This window comes from Cygnus olor, chromosome 16 (genome assembly GCF_009769625.2).
Source record: "Cygnus olor isolate bCygOlo1 chromosome 16, bCygOlo1.pri.v2, whole genome shotgun sequence".
NCBI lineage: Eukaryota > Metazoa > Chordata > Aves > Anseriformes > Anatidae > Cygnus > Cygnus olor.
In genome coordinates this window covers 1902765-1923608 of record NC_049184.1, presented here as the reverse complement: position 1 = coordinate 1923608, position 20844 = coordinate 1902765, and the positions used below count along the sequence as shown (strand labels likewise).

At 43.8% G+C, this 20844-nt stretch overlaps 1 protein-coding gene across 3 annotated transcripts; it reads left to right on the top strand.

The window, feature by feature from the left end:
- Window positions 1–552: 552 nt before the first annotated feature.
- RPN2 (ribophorin II) lies at window positions 553–20792 on the top strand. Of its 3 annotated transcripts, none has more exons than XR_005824976.1 (17): window positions 557–796; window positions 2311–2406; window positions 3786–3961; window positions 4826–4901; window positions 5290–5424; window positions 7468–7644; window positions 8044–8162; window positions 8579–8684; window positions 11084–11175; window positions 12028–12142; window positions 12631–12825; window positions 13342–13428; window positions 13978–14073; window positions 15167–15264; window positions 16156–16285; window positions 18652–18737; window positions 20758–20792. XR_005824976.1 is itself a non-coding variant. In XM_040576403.1 (17 exons), the coding sequence occupies exons 1-16, from the start codon at window positions 593–595 to the stop codon at window positions 18701–18703; spliced, it is 1932 nt and encodes a 643-aa protein (XP_040432337.1). In that variant the 5' UTR covers window positions 557–592; the 3' UTR covers window positions 18704–18737; window positions 20758–20792. The 3 variants fall into 3 exon arrangements, 2 of the variants coding, with proteins under 2 accessions (XP_040432338.1, XP_040432337.1); XM_040576403.1 differs by having other exon boundaries at window positions 15189–15264; XM_040576404.1 differs by lacking the exon at window positions 18652–18737 and having other exon boundaries at window positions 553–796; window positions 15189–15264.
- The last annotated feature ends 52 nt before the right edge of the window (window positions 20793–20844 follow it).

Here is a 20844-nt window from a genome sequence, read left to right as displayed (position 1 = left end):
GTCAGGACTCGCGGGGCTGGCGCTGGGGACGCAGGTGGCAGCTGCCACCCCGGTGGCTGGGCGAGCAGGAGGCGCCATTTCTGCACATGGGGAACCAAGCTCGGGCTTTTGAATGGCGCAGCACGGCGTGAGGTGGCACGGCGTGACACGAAATGTCACGACATGTCACGACAGGACGCGACATGTCACGACACGTCGCGACGTGACACGACGTGACACGGCACGTGGAGCTTTTTCGCCACGTCCCCTTTAAGGCGCCGTGGCGGTGCAGAGGCCGCGGGCGGCTCGGCCAATCAGCGTGGCCCACATCCCCGCCGGCCGCCGGGCGGCCCGTACCACTCCGCGCCGCAGGGGGGGGCACGGCTGGCCATACCATTCCCCCCCGCCCCCTCTCCGCCTCCCACCCTCCACCCGCTCCTGGCGTCCCCGTTCCCTCCTACACCTCCACAGCGTCCCCGTTCGGTATCGCTGAGGCGGGCAGGGCTCCGTGGCAGCAATCCCCGTCCTCCCGTCCCCCCCCCCCCCCGCGAGCAGCCGCGATGGTACGCTCCGGGCCGGAAGCGGCGCGGCGGCGCAGGAGGAGGGCCACAAAATGGCGGCGCCGTGCGGGGCGCGGGCCCTGCTGCTGCTGCTGCTCCTCGGCGCCGCCCGCGCCCTGGCCCCCAGCCACCGCCTCACCGCCGGCGACCTGGCCCGGCTGCGGGCGGCGCTGGAGCGGCCCTTCGGCGACGTGCAGGCCGCCTACCACTCCGTGGTGGGCCTCGGCAGCCTGGGGCTGCGGCTGGCGGACGAGAAGGTGAGCGGGAGGCGGCCGGCTGCGGGGCTGCGCGGGGGGAAGGCGTGAAGGAGAAACCGCGGCGGGGTCTGGTGGCGCCGGAGGAGGCCGCCTCGTCCCTTCGGGGCCCCGTGGGCAGGTCGCTGCGGTGACGGCGGGGCGGGGCGGGGTGGCCGGGGGGAGCCGTTACCTGCTCTGCCCTCGGCCCTCGCAGCGGCTTCCTTTCGGGCCGGCGCTTAGTGCAGCCGCGGCACCCCATCTCGGCTTTCCCCTATGGAGCGCGTATTCCTGCGTGCAGGCCAGAGATAACGGCCTGCGGCATCAGCAGGGTGCTCTTATCACCCGTATTATCTATAATTTACATACCTTTTACGTTATCTCTAATAATGTCATGTCTTCAGACACGACCTGTTTAAGTACTCTTAAATTGCTGCAGAGCTGACCTGCTTCGCCGTACGTGTGTGCTCTGACCAGCACACCTGAGCTGTAAACACAGGTCTGTTCTCTCCACATACATTGAGATAGCTTGCTGTTTTCTGACCGCTTGAACTTGGTTTCTCTCCGAGTGTTGTGCATTCGCACCTCAAATTCTGAACCGTGAGGTTCCCGGAGGTGTTGCGGTTTGCCACAGCGCACACCGTGGTGTGCGTGGCCATCTGGGAACTGATCTGGCAACTGCTGCTTCAGCTTTTGTCAGTGTGGCTGGGATGTTTAAGAGTTCACAGTTTTGGCAAAGATAATATCACCTGTGCATCTGCAGGTGTGCAGTAATTGCTTTTGTTCCTTGAGGTTTATGCTGAGACTTTTTTTTTCTGGACATTATCTCTCTTCACATAGTGAGGCTGTTTAAAAGGTAAGAGTAATAAAAAATAGTAGCTAGGCATAGCACTTGAACATATATCCTTGGTTAATTGCAGCATTAAAATCCTGTCCTAGTTGAAAGGCCTGTTCTTCCCCTGCTCAGAGACCAGCGATTTATGTACAAGCAGTTAAATTCTTGGCTATTTTCTGGTTAGAAGGGGATGTTGACGGTGCATGTATTGTGTAGTCAGTCAATAGTACGCTTGCTACTTGTCAGTGAGTAATCTCATCGCTTGCCTTCATAGTTTAGCTGCTTACCTGGTTTATCTTTCCTTATGCTTTGACGTTCTGCATCCATAAACGTGTGTATGTTTGTGATGTACAGCTGGGAAGCAAGCTTCTTGTATCTGGAAGATTTTGCCTATGAAATATACACGTGGATCTTGTATGTTGCTGAATGTTACACTCAAATTTGAGCTGGTTGCAGCAGAGTCAGTGTGAAAATCACTGATCGCTTTGAACAGGAATCATCTTTGTTACCGTGCGCCATTTAGTAGTGTACGATCTGGGGTTATAGGTTTTGCTACATCACAAATATTATTTGGATTTCTTTTGCCTTTTTTCATGTACACTGGTGTGCATTTTTATACTGAAATTATCTTAGAGTATCGTTTAAATCAAGTCAATAATTAAAGTCAAGGCTGTTGCATAATTTAACTTCTCTTTCCTTGCAGGCTGCATGTAATTTCATCAAGTCTCACGTAGACTCCAGCAGTGTCGATTCCCTTTTCTATGCTGCACAATCTATCCGCGTCCTGTCTGGTTGCGAGGTGAGTTTGGGGCCCTAACTTCTGAAGACAGATGTTACTAAGTCAACGTTTACCTTGATATGTGTGTAAGCATAACTTCTGTTTTACTTTCTCTTAGTACGTGGTATTCTGTTGTGTCTTAGGTAAGTAGCTTACAAAGTGTTTGGGAGTATTCCCAGACAAGGCAAATTGAACAAGTATAAAGCAAGTGTTTTCTTCACCACAACTCTGAGTACCTGATCCAGTACTGGCTCCCCAGCCACATTCTGATTTTTTTGAAGAGTAGAAACTTCTAGTTCCCTTCTTTGTTAACTTTCTGTTTTTAGAACAGCATCTCATCAGTAAATGACAGGTCTAGGCACAGTTGTAAAAAGCCTTTTTTGTTACATCTAATAATGTCTAAAAATTGTTTAAAACCATGCTACTGTGCTGCATCTTAGACACGTGATATCCTCTCTCTGTCATGAACGATGTGGGGATCTAGCAGAGAAGTTTTCTTGTACACACCTGATACCAAATGATTGAAACAGAACAAGTAAATACCTTCTTAAAATGTTCCTCTGCTATATTTCACACGCGGTATCCAGCAGCTTGTTGTTTCCTACCCCAGCTGTTTCCCCTTTTACCCACCAAGCTCAGGTATCTTCTGTCCTTCTCCGTGATGGTGCTGGCTCTTTCAGCCTATGCACAACAAATAACTTCTCTGAACAGTCATGTAATTGCCTTCAAACAAGTAGTTCTTGACAGAGCTGATTGTCAGAAGATCCATGGTTGTGGAGGCTGTCTCCTTCCACTCCCTCCCTTCCCCGGGTACCCCTCATGTTCAGTCAAGGTGTGCTCGTGAATGCAGAGCTGGTATTGTGTGGGGCAAAGCCGGCTTGTAGGCATGGGAGATGGTACAGGAGGTTTGGATGTTTCGGTGCTTTCTTGATTGAACCATCAGTGGCTAAGAAAAGAAGGAGCCAGTGCATTTTAATAAATTCACAAAGCAGTATCAATTAGACATTCCCTGGGCAGACAATACACCGTGTGGTTGAAAGCCCTGTAGTGAACACTGCAACAATACACGTGCAGTCCGTGCTTGCTAAGTTGTGGGTGGGTTATACAAGCCTCATTTTTCATCCGCACCATCAGCTGCTGCACAATTATGTGATGTCAGATGAAAAGCAGATAGTATTACTAGCAGGCTACCAGGATAAATCTGAACTGTGGATTATCCTGACTAATTGAGAGTTGACAGCAAATCTTAGGGACTTAATTGAACTGAAAGGTAACGAATGATAAAGTGCTTTTTCCCAGCTATAGCTTACAGTTCACCAGTCACGCGTGCTGCTCCAGAAGCAAGTCAGCAGTGACTAGGAAGATACGTTCTTCAGTGTATTCTTTGTGCTCTTCCTCAGGTTGCCATCTCAAATGAGACCAGGGAGCTGCTGCTTGCAGCTGTCAGTGAGGACTCCTCGATCACCCAGATCTTCCATGCTGTTGGGGCCCTGAGTGGCTTTGGCCTTCCTCTAGCTTCTCAGGAAGCACTTAGTGCTCTTACTGCTCGTCTTAGCAAAGAAGAAAACGTGCTGGCGTAAGTCTTTCAGACAGAAACGTTTCACTGTTGCGCACTTATCTGCTAGCATTTGGGTTGTAGAGTAGAGGTTGTTTTAACACTTCAGGTTTTGCAATGTAGTTCCAGTAGATTGTGCTGTGTTTTCATTTGGAATATTTGTTTAGTTCATTATCGTCTCTCTGGGAGAACATGGAAAATGTTTCTGAGCTGTTCTCTGCGATTTTTGCAAATGAGCTTATGTATTCAGTTTAGTTCGAGAATAATGGTCAATAAAGAGGATGCATGCCGAAGAAGTCTCTTCTTTTAAAAAGATTCACAACAAATCTTTGACTTAAAATCCAGCCATAGTTCTGCATCATTGCGGCTTGTGGTATGCTGGATGCATTTCCTCAGACCTTTTGTTTATAGGCTGGGATGCGCGTGCTATGAGGTGGAAAAAATGTGCCAGTAAGCAGAAGGAATCCTGGCACTAATCACCGAAGAATTGGTTAAGTAATTTTTACTGTGAAAGGAAAGAATAGAGCTTTTCTTTAAAGCTAAGAAAGAAAGGGAAGCTTTTAAAGGCTTATTTTCTAGGCAAAAAATCCAGATTCCTAGAAGCTTCAGCAGCATGTTTGGGGATCTGTGCAATGCAGAGAGAAAAGTTTGGTTTCTTCTCTGCATTCGAATCTGAGTTTATTGCAAAGCTGATACAACTAAAGTAGTCTTCCCTAATGAATTCTAAGTTTCCACTAAATACCTTCAGATTCATTGCCTAGAGTCAACTAAATGCAGTAGTGGCTGCTTTATGCCTCATTTGGAATAGAAACTAATTGCTTTGAAGGATGTTTGGCTTTTAAGGAACAAAATTCATACACTTGTTCTTGTTTTTTGTTGTTTCAGAACCATCCAGGCTTTAGAAACAGCATCTTACTTGTCCCAGCAGGCAGATTTAAGTGCCATTGTTGAAGAGATAGAGGTAGGAACACGCTATGGTCTCTAATTATTCAGGATTATTTGCTAGATGTCTGTGATACTAAAAGATGCGTTAATAGGAAACACAGTGAAAAAACAATCTGGCTAATTCCTTGTCTGCATCAGGTGGGTTGGCTTGGCTCTTCCCTTCAAGCAGATATTTCTCGTGGAGTTTAACTGTTTCACAGCGGACTGTGACACAAAGTCCACTGATGTAAATATAATTAAATCCAGTAAAGGCTGAAGGTATTTTTTTCCTATTTCTAAATGATGTAGAAAATAATTCAGTGAATCCTGTGCCAATACTCCTGACTAGAGGTCGAACTGTAGAGTTACTTTCCACGGATCTTCTACTAGAATGCAATCTAAATAGAGTTTATTCTTTCTGTCAGGATCTTGTTGCTCGCCTGGATGACTTGGGTGGAGTCTATCTGCAATTTGAAGAAGGAATTGAGACGACTGCACTGTTTGTTGCTGCTGCCTATAAGCTGTCCGACCACGTGGGTACAGAGCCAGCAATGAAGGAGGTCTGTATCTGCTTTTTCCTGTCTTGCACAAGGTAACTTACAGACAGGATCTACCTAGTGATCATGGTGCAGAGCAAGAGGCCAGTCTAACTAGGTGGAATTTCTACTGGAAAAATGAACATGCTCAGTGAAAAAGGAGATCTCAGAGTGAATGTTAAATACCAGAATGTAGGACGAAATTCCACCTTCAAGATCACAGGCTGAATTTGTTTTTTTTAATGCACAGAAGGAAATTGCAAGCGAGGCCTAGTTTTTCTTTGTTTATTGAGACAAGCTGCTGGAAAAAAAAAACTCTTGTTTCAGAGTTTGTTCTGGTATTTGGCACTTGCCTAGCACTTTACAGCATTTCAAAGTGTTTTGCAAGTGTTATTTACCTGTGAGGAAATACAGACACCCTCGTTAGGAGCATCCAAAAGGGAGACAACATTAGTACTGTACTCCTACAGGAATTCAAGCACAAACTTTTCAAATGATCTTTCATTATAGTACAGTGACAATTCCTTTAGAGCTTGATTAAGATAGAAAATCACTATTGCAAGCTCTCCATTTAGTATTTTTTCCATAACAGGTTAACCACAGTAGATGCACTTTTGATTGAGAATGGCGTCTCCCTAGAGTACAAGGCCAAGTGACAGGGTTGAAACAGAAGCAAGTGTAAGACATCTGAGTTAATTCCTGGCTCTCTTCCATGCTGCTGCCAACAAACTAACTGCGAAGTAATTTTGATGTCGTTTTTGAGGCGGTGATTCTCCTACACACAATTCTGACTGTCAGCATCCAAGTGATGTAAGGAAAAAAAGAAAAAGCCCAATTAAGGAAAATTGTTTAGTGTTGATTCAGAATTGTGCTGTCAGAAGTGCTATTGTCAGGGCTTTAATGCTTTATCTCCTGTGAATGGCAAAGGTGCATCCTGAAAACAACAAAATTCACTTTAAAAATTAACAAATGAAGTATATGGAAAAAGAGCTTTTCAATTTTTACAAATTAAATGTGTGTGTAAGTTGCTGGTTAAGGTCTAGAGCTATGCCATGCACTTCAGATAAAGGAAAAACAGTTTGTACTGTGCAGGAGTACTGTAGCATCTATCTGGATGCTTTCTATAATCACATGATGCATTAATGAGCACTAATGTGCAAGCATGAGGTTGAACATCTGAGATGCTGTGGGTTTCATTTAGAAGGGCACGTCATCTGCAAGTCACTAAATAGTATGCCTATTGCTGTATTTGGGGTTGTCTTTGATTATTCTCATTTCTGGTTAGAAGTTAGCCCACAGTCCTTTTTTTGGATCAAAGTACAGGTAGTGAAATCCTCTGTTTTCCTGACTAGCAGGGAACACTGGAAGAATCCGTATCAGATGGTGCAGTCTGCTCAGCGTGGTGCTGGTGCACTAACCCTACGAGGTCAGGTGGGAAAGCCAGCTGGGGAACTCTGTCCCATTCCTACTTCCAAGAGAAGAAATTAGTTTAGGCACGTCCCGGAGCTGGCTCTGTGTTCCTAGTGGCACCGCTTTACAGTTAAGCCTCTTAGCCTGAAGATGCTGCTATGCCCAAGGGGTTAAGCCTTTGAGGGCCTAGACTGGCTGCTTCCAGAGTCATGAGGATGCTTGGCATCGCCTCTCCGTGGCCTTCCCACTCTGGCTGGTAGCCAGGACATGTAGCCTAGTCCTTCTTCGCGGTAAGAAGGCAGTTTACATCCTGCTCCTGGAGCCAAGCTCTTTTTGCAACTGCACGCAGTGTGGACCGTTGAGCTGAAGGCACCTTCCCTTCTTAAACACATAGTTTGAAGAGGTAGATCCAAATCCTGTTTTTGCACGATTTTAGCACAATTACAGTAATTGTGGTTGGAACCTCCCAGCCAAGAATAAGATGCTAATCTGAAAGGTAGCTAATTTGGGGTTACCTCATAACTTGAGTTATTTTTAAAGCAAATAGGGGAAATTAAGCAGTCGGTATGAATGATGTTTTTGTTAATACCACCGTACTGTTATGCAGTGTTGTGGTAAGCTGCTGGTGCTAATGTGCAGTTTGCCTTCCTTTTTCAGGATCAAATTATCCAGTTGATGAATGCAATTTTTAGCAAGAAAAATTTTGAGACGCTCTCAGAGGCTTTCAGTATTGCTTGTGCCACGGGTGCTTTATCCCGCAACCGCTACCACTTGCCTGTCATTATTGTCCCTGATGGGTCTGCAGCTGTGTCTCACCATCAGCCTGTGCTCAAGGTAAGTCCGTACCCTAAAATCTTAATTCATCTCTTGGCTTACTCTGTAGTCTTGTAGGTCTGGGTGAACTGAATGCGTAAGGTGATGTGTTTCATTTTAGGCTCCATGACATGCTCCATTTCATTAGGTCTGGGGTTTTAGTGCTTTTATATCAAATAATTGTTAGAAGCCTCTGCTTACCCAGGACTTAGACTCTGCCTTGACAAGGCACCTTGTAGTAGTCAGCTCTTTTACAAACTTTACCTTTCCCCATTATGCTAAAAAGAGCTAGGTCAATCAAGGGTTCTGGGCAGGAGAGAACTCTGGGTATATAATCCAGAAGGGGTAGAAAGTTGTCTGTGCTTCTACATTCCTCCTAAGACAATGGGTTTCCCAGAAATTCCTCTTTTGCTTTTGTAGCTTCAAGTGACCAATGTTATGTCCCAGCCACTTACTCAAGCTTCTGTGAAGCTGGACTATGCCAAGTCTGCATCTACCAAAGCCACCGTCCTTCAACAGACACCATTTGTTCTGTCAGGGTAAGAATTTTATCTTATTTTAGGCTTTGTAAGGCAAACAGCTGTTATTTAAACAGTGTTGGGCTTGCTTCCTATGCTCTTCCACCAGAACAATGCCTGTGTGATGGAAGACTCAAAATGCTGTAGTTGCATTTTGTTGGCAACAGGTGACAGCATGTTCTGTAGTGATGTTGAATTTGTTGCATAGGTCTTTTTCTTTTGGGAGTGGGGAGTTGCAACATTCTCCTGACTTTGAGGCAACTTGAAGATATTTTTCACCCTGTACTTAGTAGTAGTGTTAGTTTTGTGTCACATTTCTGTTTACCTGCTTAATCTAGCATATTTGGAGACGTCTTGGTAGCAAGATATTACCTGCTTGTAGGTTGCTTTGTTAGTGTCCTAGAGGATGCTTAATACATTGCCTTTTTTTATTACAGAGATGTCTTTGAGCTGAACTTCATGAACGTCAAACCTGCAAGTGGATATTATGATTTCTCTATCAGTGTCGATGGAGATAACCGATTTATTGCGAACAAAGTTGAGGTGGGTGTGTTTGTCGCTTCAGTTCTGTGATATTTGGTGAAACGGCTTTTTGTTTATATATGCTAAGGATGTTGTACAGCATTTTTATCACATTTTCCTGTAAAGTACTGGATTTTGACTTGAGATTGTGACCAGTAACCACAGATTAGTATATGATCAAAAGAGATTTGCGTAAGTTTCAAAACTGACTTATCACTTAAATGTTTGCTAATTTGACAGCAAACGAACAAAGGCTAATGGTGGAAATGTTCATGTAGCAGCCAATATTTTAAAGTAGCTGTGCAAAAATGATTACTAAGAGTGTTCTTCAGAGCATTCAAAACTTGAGCCTGTAAATCTCAAAGCTTGGCTAGCAGTTGAGTGATTGCCTAGTGATTCCCTGATGCATGGAAGTTAAGCATTTGAGAGCTTTAGAAAAGAGCCATAGGGGTCTTTCTAGCTTCTAACTGGGTATGTGGTGATGTTTTTGTAGTGGAGAAACAGTGACCAGAGCAAGTAGAAATTAATTCTTCATTTCTTGTGTTCATACACCCTTTTTGGTGGCAAAAGCTGTTACAGCACACCTCTCAGAAGAGTTCTTTTGTATAAAACACTCAGCTTTACTTTCTCAAGTTAGTTATTGTGAGAAGCATGCGACCCGGCTGACTATTAGCATAGTCACTGCAGTGTCAACAGCTGAGAATGCTCTTCTCCAGTGATGTCTGTTCCCGGGTGAATTTTTGCCCTCAGTTGCCTATTTAAGGAAAAGATTAGCTTTTTAAAGTCTTGCAACATAGTCGGCTCAGAGGAGAGGAAGACACTTATTTACAACTGCTGACCTTTCCTGTATGTATCAAATTGATGTTGTCATTGTAGTAGTAATGGCACTTAGGAGCGTCAGAAGGGTAGTGATTGGTCCTGCTTCAGCTCGCTGCTGGCACACTGAGGTACCAGGAGGAATGCATTAATGCCGGGGTGGCTTTGTGTGAGCCGCTTCTAATAAGACACATTGTTATGGGGGAGGACTGCTGGGGGAACTGCTTTTTTTTTTCCTTACCGTTATTAGCATTAATTGTCCTTAATGCACCATCGTTTTTGACAGTAATGAGCTAAACCAGTGGGTTATTATTCCAGGCAGAGCCTGCATTTCCTGGCATTAAAATATTTGAGGGATGTTTGTGTGCTATGCAGTTGGAGGGGCTGTGTGCAGCAGCTCTGAGTTGCCTTCACATAACTCTTTTTTTAATGATTATTTCATTAGTCCATCTTTCTTTGCTCCCATCTTGGAACAGAAAAAGATTTTGCTAAAGTTAGCCTAAAGAGTCTGCTAATGGACCCAGTTTCAGTAGTAACATCTCTATCAAATCATACCCTTTTTGTAAAGGAGCTCTCAAGGTTATTGTGTTTGAAGTCTGACCTGAATAGTTTATTTTATGTTTTCACATACTCTTCCCGCAGGTTTTGTGGGAATTATTTCTCAGGTTGAGGGGGTGGGGCTGTTTCACATGAGCAAACCTGCAGTAACAAATTGGAGTGTATGTTGAAAAATGTCTTGGCAATGAAACTAATTCTCCAGGGGAGCGTTTGTAAGCTGTGAGAACAAATGTGCTAATTAAATCCTATGGATTGCAGTAACCGCTCGTGTTTGGGAGAAGGGTTGAAGTCAGTCAGACCCACTGAGGTTTGCTGTCTGGATTGGGTGGTCTGTGGTTTGGGATGGGGAGAGGGCAGGAAGTCATTCCTCTGCTCGGCGTTTGTACGGCACTTGGCACAAAGGAGCTGTGATAAATGGCAGGGCCTTAATGTCTGCAGTGCCCTAAATGATAAATAGCAAGCCTTCCTTCAGAGGCACAGTTAAAAAAAAAAAAGTGCAGACCTGCAGGAATGCTTTGGCTTTTGCCTGCTGTTAATAAAATCAGCAGAAACCTCCTAGGGTTCAGGAGCCAGCGTAGGCATAACTGGTCGCTGTGCGGAGACTTCTCTCATCTCAGATTGCTGTCCAGGACACAGAAGTACATACGCATGTGCAGTTTGAATTCGTGTTTTATATGATGTCATATTTAATAGCTAGCTTCTACTAGTGTAAAAGGAAAACTAGTTGGATCTGGGTATCTGGACTCTTTCATTAAAAACAGTTCTGCAATAGGGAGCCAACTCCAGCGTGACTGAGGGATTGGTGTCTTCAGAGACAGCTGCTAGTGCAGGGGAAGGGGTTGGTTTGGGGCTAGTAACTGATGCAGGAGCTTTGCCAGAAGGGAAATCAGTGTAGACACACTTGTTCAGGCTAGGTTCTGTCTTGGTGTAGAGGAAGGTTCTCTGTGGGGAAGGGGACAGAAGAACGAAAGCTTCTGGAGTGAACATGACCATCGTTAGCATATGTAGGAGTGGTCCCTGTAACTTTCTGCTGTGTTTTGTTGCAGCTGAAAGTAAAAGTTTCCACAGAAGTTGGGATTACTAATGTAGATCTTTCTACTGTGGATAAAGATCAGAGCATTGCACCAAAAACAACCAGGTAAAATGACTCATTCTGTGATCCTTTAAGGGGCAGCTCTGGTTCTAGACTAGAGGTCTTCAGAGCTTTGCCTGCTTGAGGGATCTTGTATTGGAATGCCAACAAAACTATATTAATGCTGTTTCTCTTACACCTGTAAGTTCTTTGGGAGAACAGATTTGTTTCTTGTAGGTGGTTTTCCTTATTGCTGAAATAATTTCTAACAGAAAACAGGTGACCTTAGTCATCTGTTCCTTTGTTGACACCTCTCTGTAGCAAAAGTGAGTTTAAAACGTTTATTTTAATGTTTCTATTATTGTTGAACTTTGACAGAGAGGGTCTAATGCAATATGTACACTGTATTTTGAGGTTATGGCTCTATCATGGCCTGGTGTGCCTGAATTCTCAGTTGCTCTTTAACTGACATCAATTAAAATGAAATGCTTGTAATTTAACTTCATTTGCATTGCTTCTCTGAGGTCCATCCCTGTGGATTGATAAAGCCTTTCTGTGCTGAAGTCTGATTGTGGTTTTATCTGTTAGGCTGCCATCACACCTTTTTGTAGCAGAGCCTTGTTTAATGAAAGGTGGAGTGTAGTACTAGCAAAGCCTTGTTCTTTTTGTTCCTCCAAAATCTGCAACGAACTAATGTTTTATATGAAAACGTATGTAGCTTGCAGAAAAATGAAGAATTTTGTTCCTCCTTTTTCGTAAATTATGGTGGAACAGAAAGAATTAGGTCACCTGACTTTGTTAAAATAGATCGCTTGAGTAGATAGCAGTGCTGTTAGTCAGGCTTGCTTGCCTCAGTTTCTTTGAATGGCAGGCTTTCATTTGGAAGATCACCTCATCTGTGTTTTTTTTGTTTCCTAGGGTAGCTTACCCAGCCAAAGCCAAGGGCTCGTTCACTGCTGACAGCCATCAGAATTTTGCTCTATCCTTCCAGCTGATAGATGTGAACAGTGGAGCTGAACTCATCCCTCACCAGGTTAGGACAAATTCTTGTCATTACTGTGTCACCAAAATATTCCATCTTGAAGCATCCAAGGTGTGACAGTTGCTTTTGAAAAGGTTTGGTAGGTTTCGAGAAGCCTTACGTTTCTGACATGGACTGTGGGAAAAAACAGTAATCTTGGTAGGAGGGAAGTGGATTTGGCTTGTTCACGTATAAAAAAAATAAAATGCATACATCCCTGTTGTGTGTTGTTGCACATACCCTCTCCAGTAGCATTCAATATATTGCCCTGTACCCCACGTGGGCCTCTGGACAGTGTTGGTCCTGTGTTAATGTGGTTACTTGAAGAGGCATGGTACATTGCTGGCAGTGCAGGGATCTAGAGAGCTGCCCTCTCAGTTTATTTTCTAACTTCTGTTATTGTTGTGCTTTTTGTTTGGGGGTAAATCTCTCATTTCAGTGGCATTTATAAACACATTTATTGTGAGATATTCCAGGAATTTTACAATCTTTCCTTTCAGACTTTTGTCCGACTTCACAACCAGAAGACTGGCCAGGAGGTAGTGTTTGTTGCAGAACCGGATAGCAAGAACGTATACAAGTTTGAGCTGGATACCTCTGAAAGAAAGACTGAGTTTGATTCTGCCTCTGGTACCTATACTCTGTACTTGATAATTGGAGATGCCACTCTGGAAAATCCAATCCTGTGGAACGTGGTACGTAGCTGGAAGTGTGGTGGCGTGGTTCTGAGATTATTGACAGTCTAGCAGGAGGGTGGTGTACAGGCCTGGAAGAAAAAAGCTCCTTTTTTTTTGTAACGAAGCAGAAACTTTTTGGCCATTTATGGGTTCTAAGGTTTGCTGTTCATTTTTAAGTTTTCAAACTCCGTGTAAACATCAAAGTGGGATTGAAATGTTTATTTCATCACAGGGTGAAATAGAAACTTCAGTGTGTTTGTGGGTTCAATTGCAAGTTCACAGCAAACACTTCAAGGTTTAGCTTTTCTGTGCTTGCTGCGCTGGAAATAAGTCCAACTTTTAGTGACGAATAAAGGGCATTGCTGCTTCTGTTTAGGAGAAATTTCTTTTAAGATGTGGAGGCTTTTTTTAGATTCCTTTAAAAAAAAAATCTGTCAATCTGATTGGCATGATAAGCAAATTGGTCACAGTAATGTAATAAAACTTTTAATACATTACACTTAAAGTTCATGAAGTTGCGTGATTTCATTTCAGGCTGATGTTGTGATCAAATTCCCAGAGGAGGATGCACCATCCACAGTCCAGTCCAAGAACCTCTTTGTTCCCAAACCTGAAATCCAGGTACAACCAAAACCAAAAATCATGCTCCGTAGATGGGGGGCTAGTCTTATTTTTGCTTATCTAGTCTTTGCTCTCATCGTAACTTTTTCTGATAATATTTCTGAGAGATTACTTAACTGTGCAAGTAGTGTAATTAAAATAATACCAGATGTACTGCTTAATGGAAAGAAATTAAATGCAGTCCCCTGCAGTATGAATAAATAGGCAGTGTCCTACCTGTGAAAGAGCAACTGGTGTCAATGAGAAGACTCAAACAAGAAAATTTGACCAGGTAGGCACCACAGAATGCTCTCAGCTTTTAGAGATTTCTCTTGCATCATTCTAGCCATCTGTGCTGATGGCAAGCTAACCAGTGCTTCTGTGAGTGCAGGTAAAAGTTAACTGAGCAAAAGATCAAATGTGCAGAGACTGCAATAGGTGCTACTTTAAAGAGGCATGCTCTTCGTCCAGAGGAATGCCTAGGAACAGCAGCAGGGCTGAAGCCGCTCCTCTGCGGAGCTGAGAAGCTGTTCTGTTGGAATACTTTCTTACGAGTTTGTTTGTTTGCAGCACCTCTTCAGGGAACCTGAGAAGAGGCCTCCCACTGTGGTATCTAACACGTTCACAGCATTGATTCTCTCACCACTGCTCTTGCTGCTCATTCTGGTGAGTGAACTGGGCCACAGAATGACACTTTTTTCCATCCAGTCCACAGTCACTTCGAGGTTGACCGACTAAACTTTGTGTTAAAACTCTTGGTTAATTATAGTTAGCGTGGCATTGCTGCGGTTGTAGCTAGCAAAGGTCAGTGCAAAGTGTTGGTCTGTTTGTGTCTCTTTTTTTGAGTTTATGGTCAGAACAGAAAACACTGTGGCTAAATAAAAGTGGGATTTCTTCAGTGTGGTTCTGCTAGTGATGTAGAATAACAGTGGACAGATTAAGTTACAACATTAGACTTCTACAGGAGAAAAGCAGTGATTCTGCTTTGCACGCAATATAGCCATCGCAAAATCTGTGTTACTTAATCCTATCAGACTGATTCCCATTTATGGACTTAATTGGTATTTGTGTATCAGTAGGTGAAATGTCTAGCACTAGTTCAACTGTAGCATCAGCTCAGTGTTCTGAACTTAATGTGAAAGAAAAATCTCATCTAGTCAAATTACCTTATTTAGAAGGTGAATCTGATCCCTTACTTGCTTTGCAGTAATTTCTCGTTAGCTATTCTTGCTGGAGGTTGACTTTCAGAAAGTTGTGTCCATTGGTCTCTGGAGTTTGCAATATACTTGTGGATGAGAAACCACATTGCTCCTGGTTTCCATCCTTCATGCCTTTCTCTTCTATATTCTAAAAACTGAGATTGTTTTTGTGAGTAAATATCACGTATCTGTAATCGGTCTTTTGCTGAGTCCAAAACTACATAACTGATTGTTACCTATTTCATCCTTTTAAATTAATTCAGCTGGAAATAAATAGCAATATTTTTCTGGAAAATGTAGATTTCGAGCAATAACCTCTCTTCACTTTAAGATAATTGAGGAACTGCCTTTGGGGACTCAGAAGCAGTAGGAGAAATTTCCGCTAAAGGAACTTAACAGCGCTGTCTTTGACAAAATTACTATTCTGTCCTCTGTAGTAGAAGACAATGTGCTTCTGTAGAGAATACACTGTGTTCATTGAACAACTTGAGTATCTTTCAAATCTGTTTCCTTTAAGTTTAAAATAAAAGATTGTGTTTACAAGACCTTTTTTTATTCAGGTTTTGTTTCTTTTCCTTTTAGTGGATAAAGATTGGTGCCAACATCTCCAACTTCAGCTTTGCTCCCAGCACCATTGTTTTTCACATGGGACATGCTGGTAAGTGTCAGAGGCTTTCTGCTTTGTTTGACCTTCTCACCTGGGAGTTACAGACGAGAGCCCTGGTGGTAAATGGGCTTGCAGCCTATTAACTGTAATGACATAATAGCATAACATTTGTTCTCTTGTTTTCATCTGCCTTCCTGCTTTTCATGATTGTTAATACGGTGATAAACCTGTTTTGGCCATCAGCTTATAACAGCAGTCATTATCTAGGCTCCTCTCACACACCATTTATCTGTACTTGATAGAACTTATTTCCAGAGGTCACGCTTTCGTTATTGCATGTTTGTCCTCTGTAAGCAGGGAGTTTCTGTGGGAACTGAAACATGCAGGGCTACCATCTACATCTTTTCCTTAAAACTCTTCCTGTGAAAATCTTGTTCTTCAGTTGGACTAGGCTTTGTCATCAATATTATCACACCTTTGATTGCATAGTTATTTACAGTCTTGGTAGACTCTCAAACACAGGAGATTGGGAGAACATTAGGTCTACTGTTTCCTGTATGACAGCATGTTGCTTAATCCAAGCCAGTTTCCTTGGAGTCTTTATAAAACTGTAAGCTCTTAAAAGTGAGTAAAGGTTAATATCCTCTGAAATCCAGAATATCCTTCTTTTTAATAGCCTTCAATGTCTGTAATACCTCCATAATTATGCCACAGGAGGATTGGTTGCATGCTGTCCATCATATTTTTCTACAATATGAGGACCCAGATGCCTTCTTCCCTTGGCAATAATGTATAAGCTTTAAATCTGTCATTTTGGAGGTTCAGAAATGAGTTAGAAACCAAGTGCTTAGGCCTGGCAGTACAACATAACAATTGTTCTGGGAATAGCTAATGGTCTGTCTTTAAAGTATAGTTTGAACTGTGGGCTGTCTTTTTTCACAGCAATGTTGGGACTCATGTATGTCTACTGGACTCAGCTCAACATGTTCCAGACTCTGAAGTACTTGGCCATTTTGGGTGGTGTCACGTTCCTGGCAGGCAATAGGATGCTGGCTCATAAAGCAGTAAAACGGTAAGCCAGGCACGGATGCCTTGGTGGGAGCAGCTTTTGAAGATGTCGGGGAGGAGATCGCATCAATGCTATCGTATGTCAGTAACTGATACAGTGATGAATGCTGCTTTCAGTTCTTAAATCTTGGGAGGGGGGTCTGTTCTTTCCCCCTCTCATGCCTGTTTTCAGATTAAGTGCCTGAACTAGGGTGATGAGGCACTGTCACTGAGGTGTAGCTAACTGCTCCTTCAGAGAGAATAGTCCACGTGGCCGCTTGCTAAAGTGGTCAGGCACGTAGAGAAAATGAGTGGAAGCACGTGCATCTTGGCATGGGGAGACCCACTTTTGGGAAGATACATACCCTGACAAAATTGCTTTACTATGTGGCGTATCAACATTTTATAATATTAGATAATGAGAGCTGCTATAAACACAGAAGAGGCCGAACTCCTATGCAGCTGTGTCTGTGGGATAAGTTTTAAGAGGAAGAATGTAAGGTGGGGGTTGTCTCACTGCCGTCTTCTACCCAAAGAAGGATTACAGTGAAAAAAAGAGCAGCTGCTTTGTGAAAGAGTGCAGCCACAAACAAAAGGCAATACGCACAAGCAACAACAGGGAAAATTCTGATAAATGTTAGGGACACAAAATTCAGTGAAGGTGGTCAGGCACTGTAAAGGAGGATTCAAAGAGGTTGTGAAACCTTCATTTCTCTGGAGATGTTCAGAACTTGGCTGGATATCACCTTGCGTACTCTGCTCTGACCTCAAAGTTAGCTCTGTTTTGAGCTGGCACTTGAGCCAGATCTCTGCAGGTGTGTTCCAACTCAAACTATTGTATGATTCTGTAATAACTGTACTGAGGTATCTATATCAGGCATTGTTAAACACAGGCAAGCCCTGAGCAAGTTTTCTGTCCAGCTAGAAGTTGTATAGTAGAGCCAGTGTGGTTTTGTTCCTAGACTGTGCTGCTGAGACAGGGCTGTCAAACCTGACTGCAGTGCTGGTTTTGGACCTGTGCTAGAACAGCTCAGCAGCACTGGATTGTGCCCTGCACACCTGGATGGGTGCCTCAAGCATGGCACAGCAGTGTGTTGCCTTGTATGGACATGGGTTTTGCATGGATACATACCTCACCTTTATTTTCTGTACTGGCGTAGGACTGATCCTTCACATTCATGTCCCGTGCCACAGGGTCTCATGTGCGTGCCATGACTTAGGCAGCCTGCAGGCTGTTCGCTGACCCAAGTTTCCAGTACCATGCATCAGTCAGAAGTCGGACCTTTACCCCTCCTTTACTACTGCCGCTTCTGCCATGGAATCTCCACATGAGATTTAAATTTTAGTCCTTTTGTACTCTGCAAATGTAGAGTTTGGCCTTGAAGATGATCTCATGATCTGCTTTACCATCAGACCTGTGCTTTTTTTTAATTCCCCTTTTTGAGCCATTAGAAGTGTATCCTTGCATGCCTATTTGCATAAATATCCCTGGGTTCTCACATTTTTGATCACACTATTAAATTGAGGACAAGCTATAAAAAAAACAGCAGCAACAACAAAACCTCACAAACACAGAAGAGTAGAATTTTCAGGGGTTTCACAGGGATTTGTTGTCTTTAAAACATTTCTATTTGCATGGGTATAGCAGGGGGCACAATTATTGTAATCAACCCTTTCCATACTGTTCTTTCAGCTTCCTCAGACTTGCACCCTTGGATGCCCAGCCGGCTCTGGTGTGGTACTTTACTGTGTTAGCATAACAGTTCCTACCAGGAGTTTGTTGCCAAAAGGGCTATGTTATGTCACTTTAATAATGATTCATTTTTAATTTGAAGAGTAACGATAAATCATTATTAACAACAGGTTTCCTAGTGTACAGATGTGGGGAGGAAAGAATACAACAAACCTTACTTCTAAGTGTCTTAGCTCAACCAGGGCTTCTGCTAGCACAGAAATGCAGGTGGTTGGTTCCTGCTTCAAAACACTGCAGGGGGTGTCTGTGTGCTTTCTCACTGTAAATGACATGAAGCTGCAACTACAATGGCAAATTTGAAAGTAAAACTTGTATCTCAGGCTAAAGTTAAACCCTTTGTACATGACTTTAAAGTTCAAAAAGATGTATCTTTTTGTTAACATGCAGCTAGTCCGTCTCAGATGTTGAAGTGCACTGGTAATTAACTAGATTGCACTTTGAGGCAAAGCTGCTGTTGCGCTATGGAGAGCGCTGGTAGGGGCTGGAGGGGAACTGTATTCAAACGATGTTTTTACAGACGTTACCAGAAGGCCTGGTTTTGCTTTTTGCATTTCTATCGTTGGCTCTGGTTCCTGGAGCAGGGCTGCTTTCCTCTTTCCTATCTTCTCTGAACCTTTCTTCCTCTCTCCTTTTGGCAGGATCGCTGCAGAGCAGAGCAGTAGGTTGGCAAAGTATAGAACGCTGCGATAAAAGGGGGTTTTGCTAGTGACCAGCTCTTCTAGAAGTAAGGGTCTTTTTGGAATTTGCCTTTCTTGGGCTTGCTGCCTGCTTCATTTCTCTTCATCCCTCACTTCTTGCACAGAAAGATATGAGCTGAAGCTGCTTCCTTCCAGCATTGTTTACTTGGCTTTAAATCAGTCCTTGGGTGTCCTTGGCTGCAGCTGGGTTTGCATACTAGCAGTACGTGTCCTCTGAGACTAAATTGCCTTCTTGTGATTCCTTAATCATCTGGAGTCTGTGTGGTGATATGCGCACATGTTAATACACTGTCTGAGGTGTAGAAATCAACCTAGTCTAAGCAATATTGTTCCTGTAAATAATTAGCAGTGTTAGCTAGTGGAGAACATAATAGAGATGCCCCATCTCCCATCCTGTTGTTGGTATTCCCTATCCCCATCTGCAGTATTCTGGTTGTTCAGCTGCTAGACACTCTTTACTGTTGGTGGAACTGAATTATGTCCTTGCTTGGATTGACAAGAGCTCTGTATGCAGCAGAAACCAGGTCAGCACCACCTCATTCAGCTGAGAACATGACCTTACCCAGGGTTCACCCTTGTTTTAGACTGAACCGGTCATGATGGCACAGTCAGCAGCAGCAGCAGCAGCAAGCTCCCCTTGATTGAATACAGTCATCTGATAGATCTCCAGTATCATTTGCTGGTGTAAAGCCCATTCCCTTTGATTCTGAGCAGGTAAGGTCCCAGTTTGCTATGTCCACAGTGGTGTGGGAGGCAGGACTACCTGCTCCTCTGTGTTACCCAATTCTCTGTGCGTGGCTTCATTTCTTAGCAGCACGTTATTTTATAAAGTAGAAGGGAGAAAGCATCTGGGACTAGTCCTGTGATGGTACTGAAATTGCTGAAGAATGTGCAGCACTGGTACGTCTCATGAGCGTCTGCTTTCTCTCATGTTCGTAGCCAGTGCTCCAGGCACACGTGCGGCGTGCTCAGCAGAGCTCAGTTCTGCGGTGCAAAACAACCCAGCGTGGGTGGCTGCGTCTCAGAAACCACGTGTGCTGAGCTTCTGTTTGCACATCTGAAACCATCCTCGGTGCTATCTGAAAAATCATCTATGGAGAACTTGGCATTGTGTGCCACAGGAAAAACACCCTGGTACTGCCTCGTCCCTCCCTGGGGTGCTGGAGGGATGTTAGCACAGCACAAGCTCTGACAAGTAACCGGAGAGGACCTGGAGGCGGCTGTCGCTTGTTCTGGTGGAGCGGTGCTGACTGTAGCCTGGCTGTTTGCTGGTGCTGTGCTGGTTGCTGGATGCTGCACTTTTTACCAAAACTTTGAGCCAGTGGTTTTCAGCTTTAGTGGTCAGTTGCCAAATAGCCGGGAAGTGTGTTCTCCACAGCTTGCGAGCTTTTTGCTTCTCAGCCGGGTATTTTAACTCCTGAATTCCCCGTAGGCTGTGAGTATAATCCTGGAAGATCTTAAGAATAACTTAATAGCCATGGTCCATATGTTAGGTTTTCCTAATCCGTAAGTGCAGTCACAAGCATTTTTCCTTATTGCTGGGTTTTCTGATGCCCCAGATATGTCATTTAAGACTGTATTGGTACCAATACCTGGGGACTGGACTGTGAAGTACACCCAGCTATGCTTGTATCTGGCATCTTGGAAGAGAAAAGGACCCCAGAAAGATGGACCTGCGGTGCCAGCTTTGTTGGAGATCTCTCCTCTGTGTTTACATGGACCAACTGACTCCAGTTGGATAAATTGGCCCTGTTTAAAGTGGAAGGGTGGTAGAGTAGCTGCAGGCTTTGCATTCAGCCCTGCTTTTTTTGTCCGGTTTTCCGTTTCATAAGGCTCATTCATCCCTTTTGTGCCAGACCTTCATTTTGTCTGAACATTTCCATGCTACTTGAGTTCACTCCTCAGTTACATTGTGGTACTGGTTTTATCGCTCTCCTGTCAGATAAGCTTCCTTTGAGAGAGAATGAGGGTTCTGGGGACACTTTTACTGTGCGAGGAAGTACTTTGTTGTGTGGGAGAGTTAACTGTTTGGATTTTCCTTTCCAGGACACACTAGCACCAGAAGAATGGAAGAAATGGGGTAAAACAAAGCAAATGCCTTCAGAACAGAAGTGAATAAATAACTGAAAGAGC

What these genes read in the sequence shown, in the direction of transcription:
- RPN2 (XM_040576403.1), top strand. Translation starts at nt 593, where the DNA reads ATGGCGGCGCCGTGCGGGGCGCGGGCCCTGCTGCTGCTGCTGCTCCTC. An exon ending in CAGAGCCAGCAATGAAGGAG is followed by an intron (nt 5,425 to 7,467) that starts GTCTGTATCTGC and finishes TTCCTTTTTCAG; the next exon opens with GATCAAATTATCCAGTTGAT. An exon ending in ATTGCACCAAAAACAACCAG is followed by an intron (nt 11,176 to 12,027) that starts GTAAAATGACTC and finishes TTTGTTTCCTAG; the next exon opens with GGTAGCTTACCCAGCCAAAG.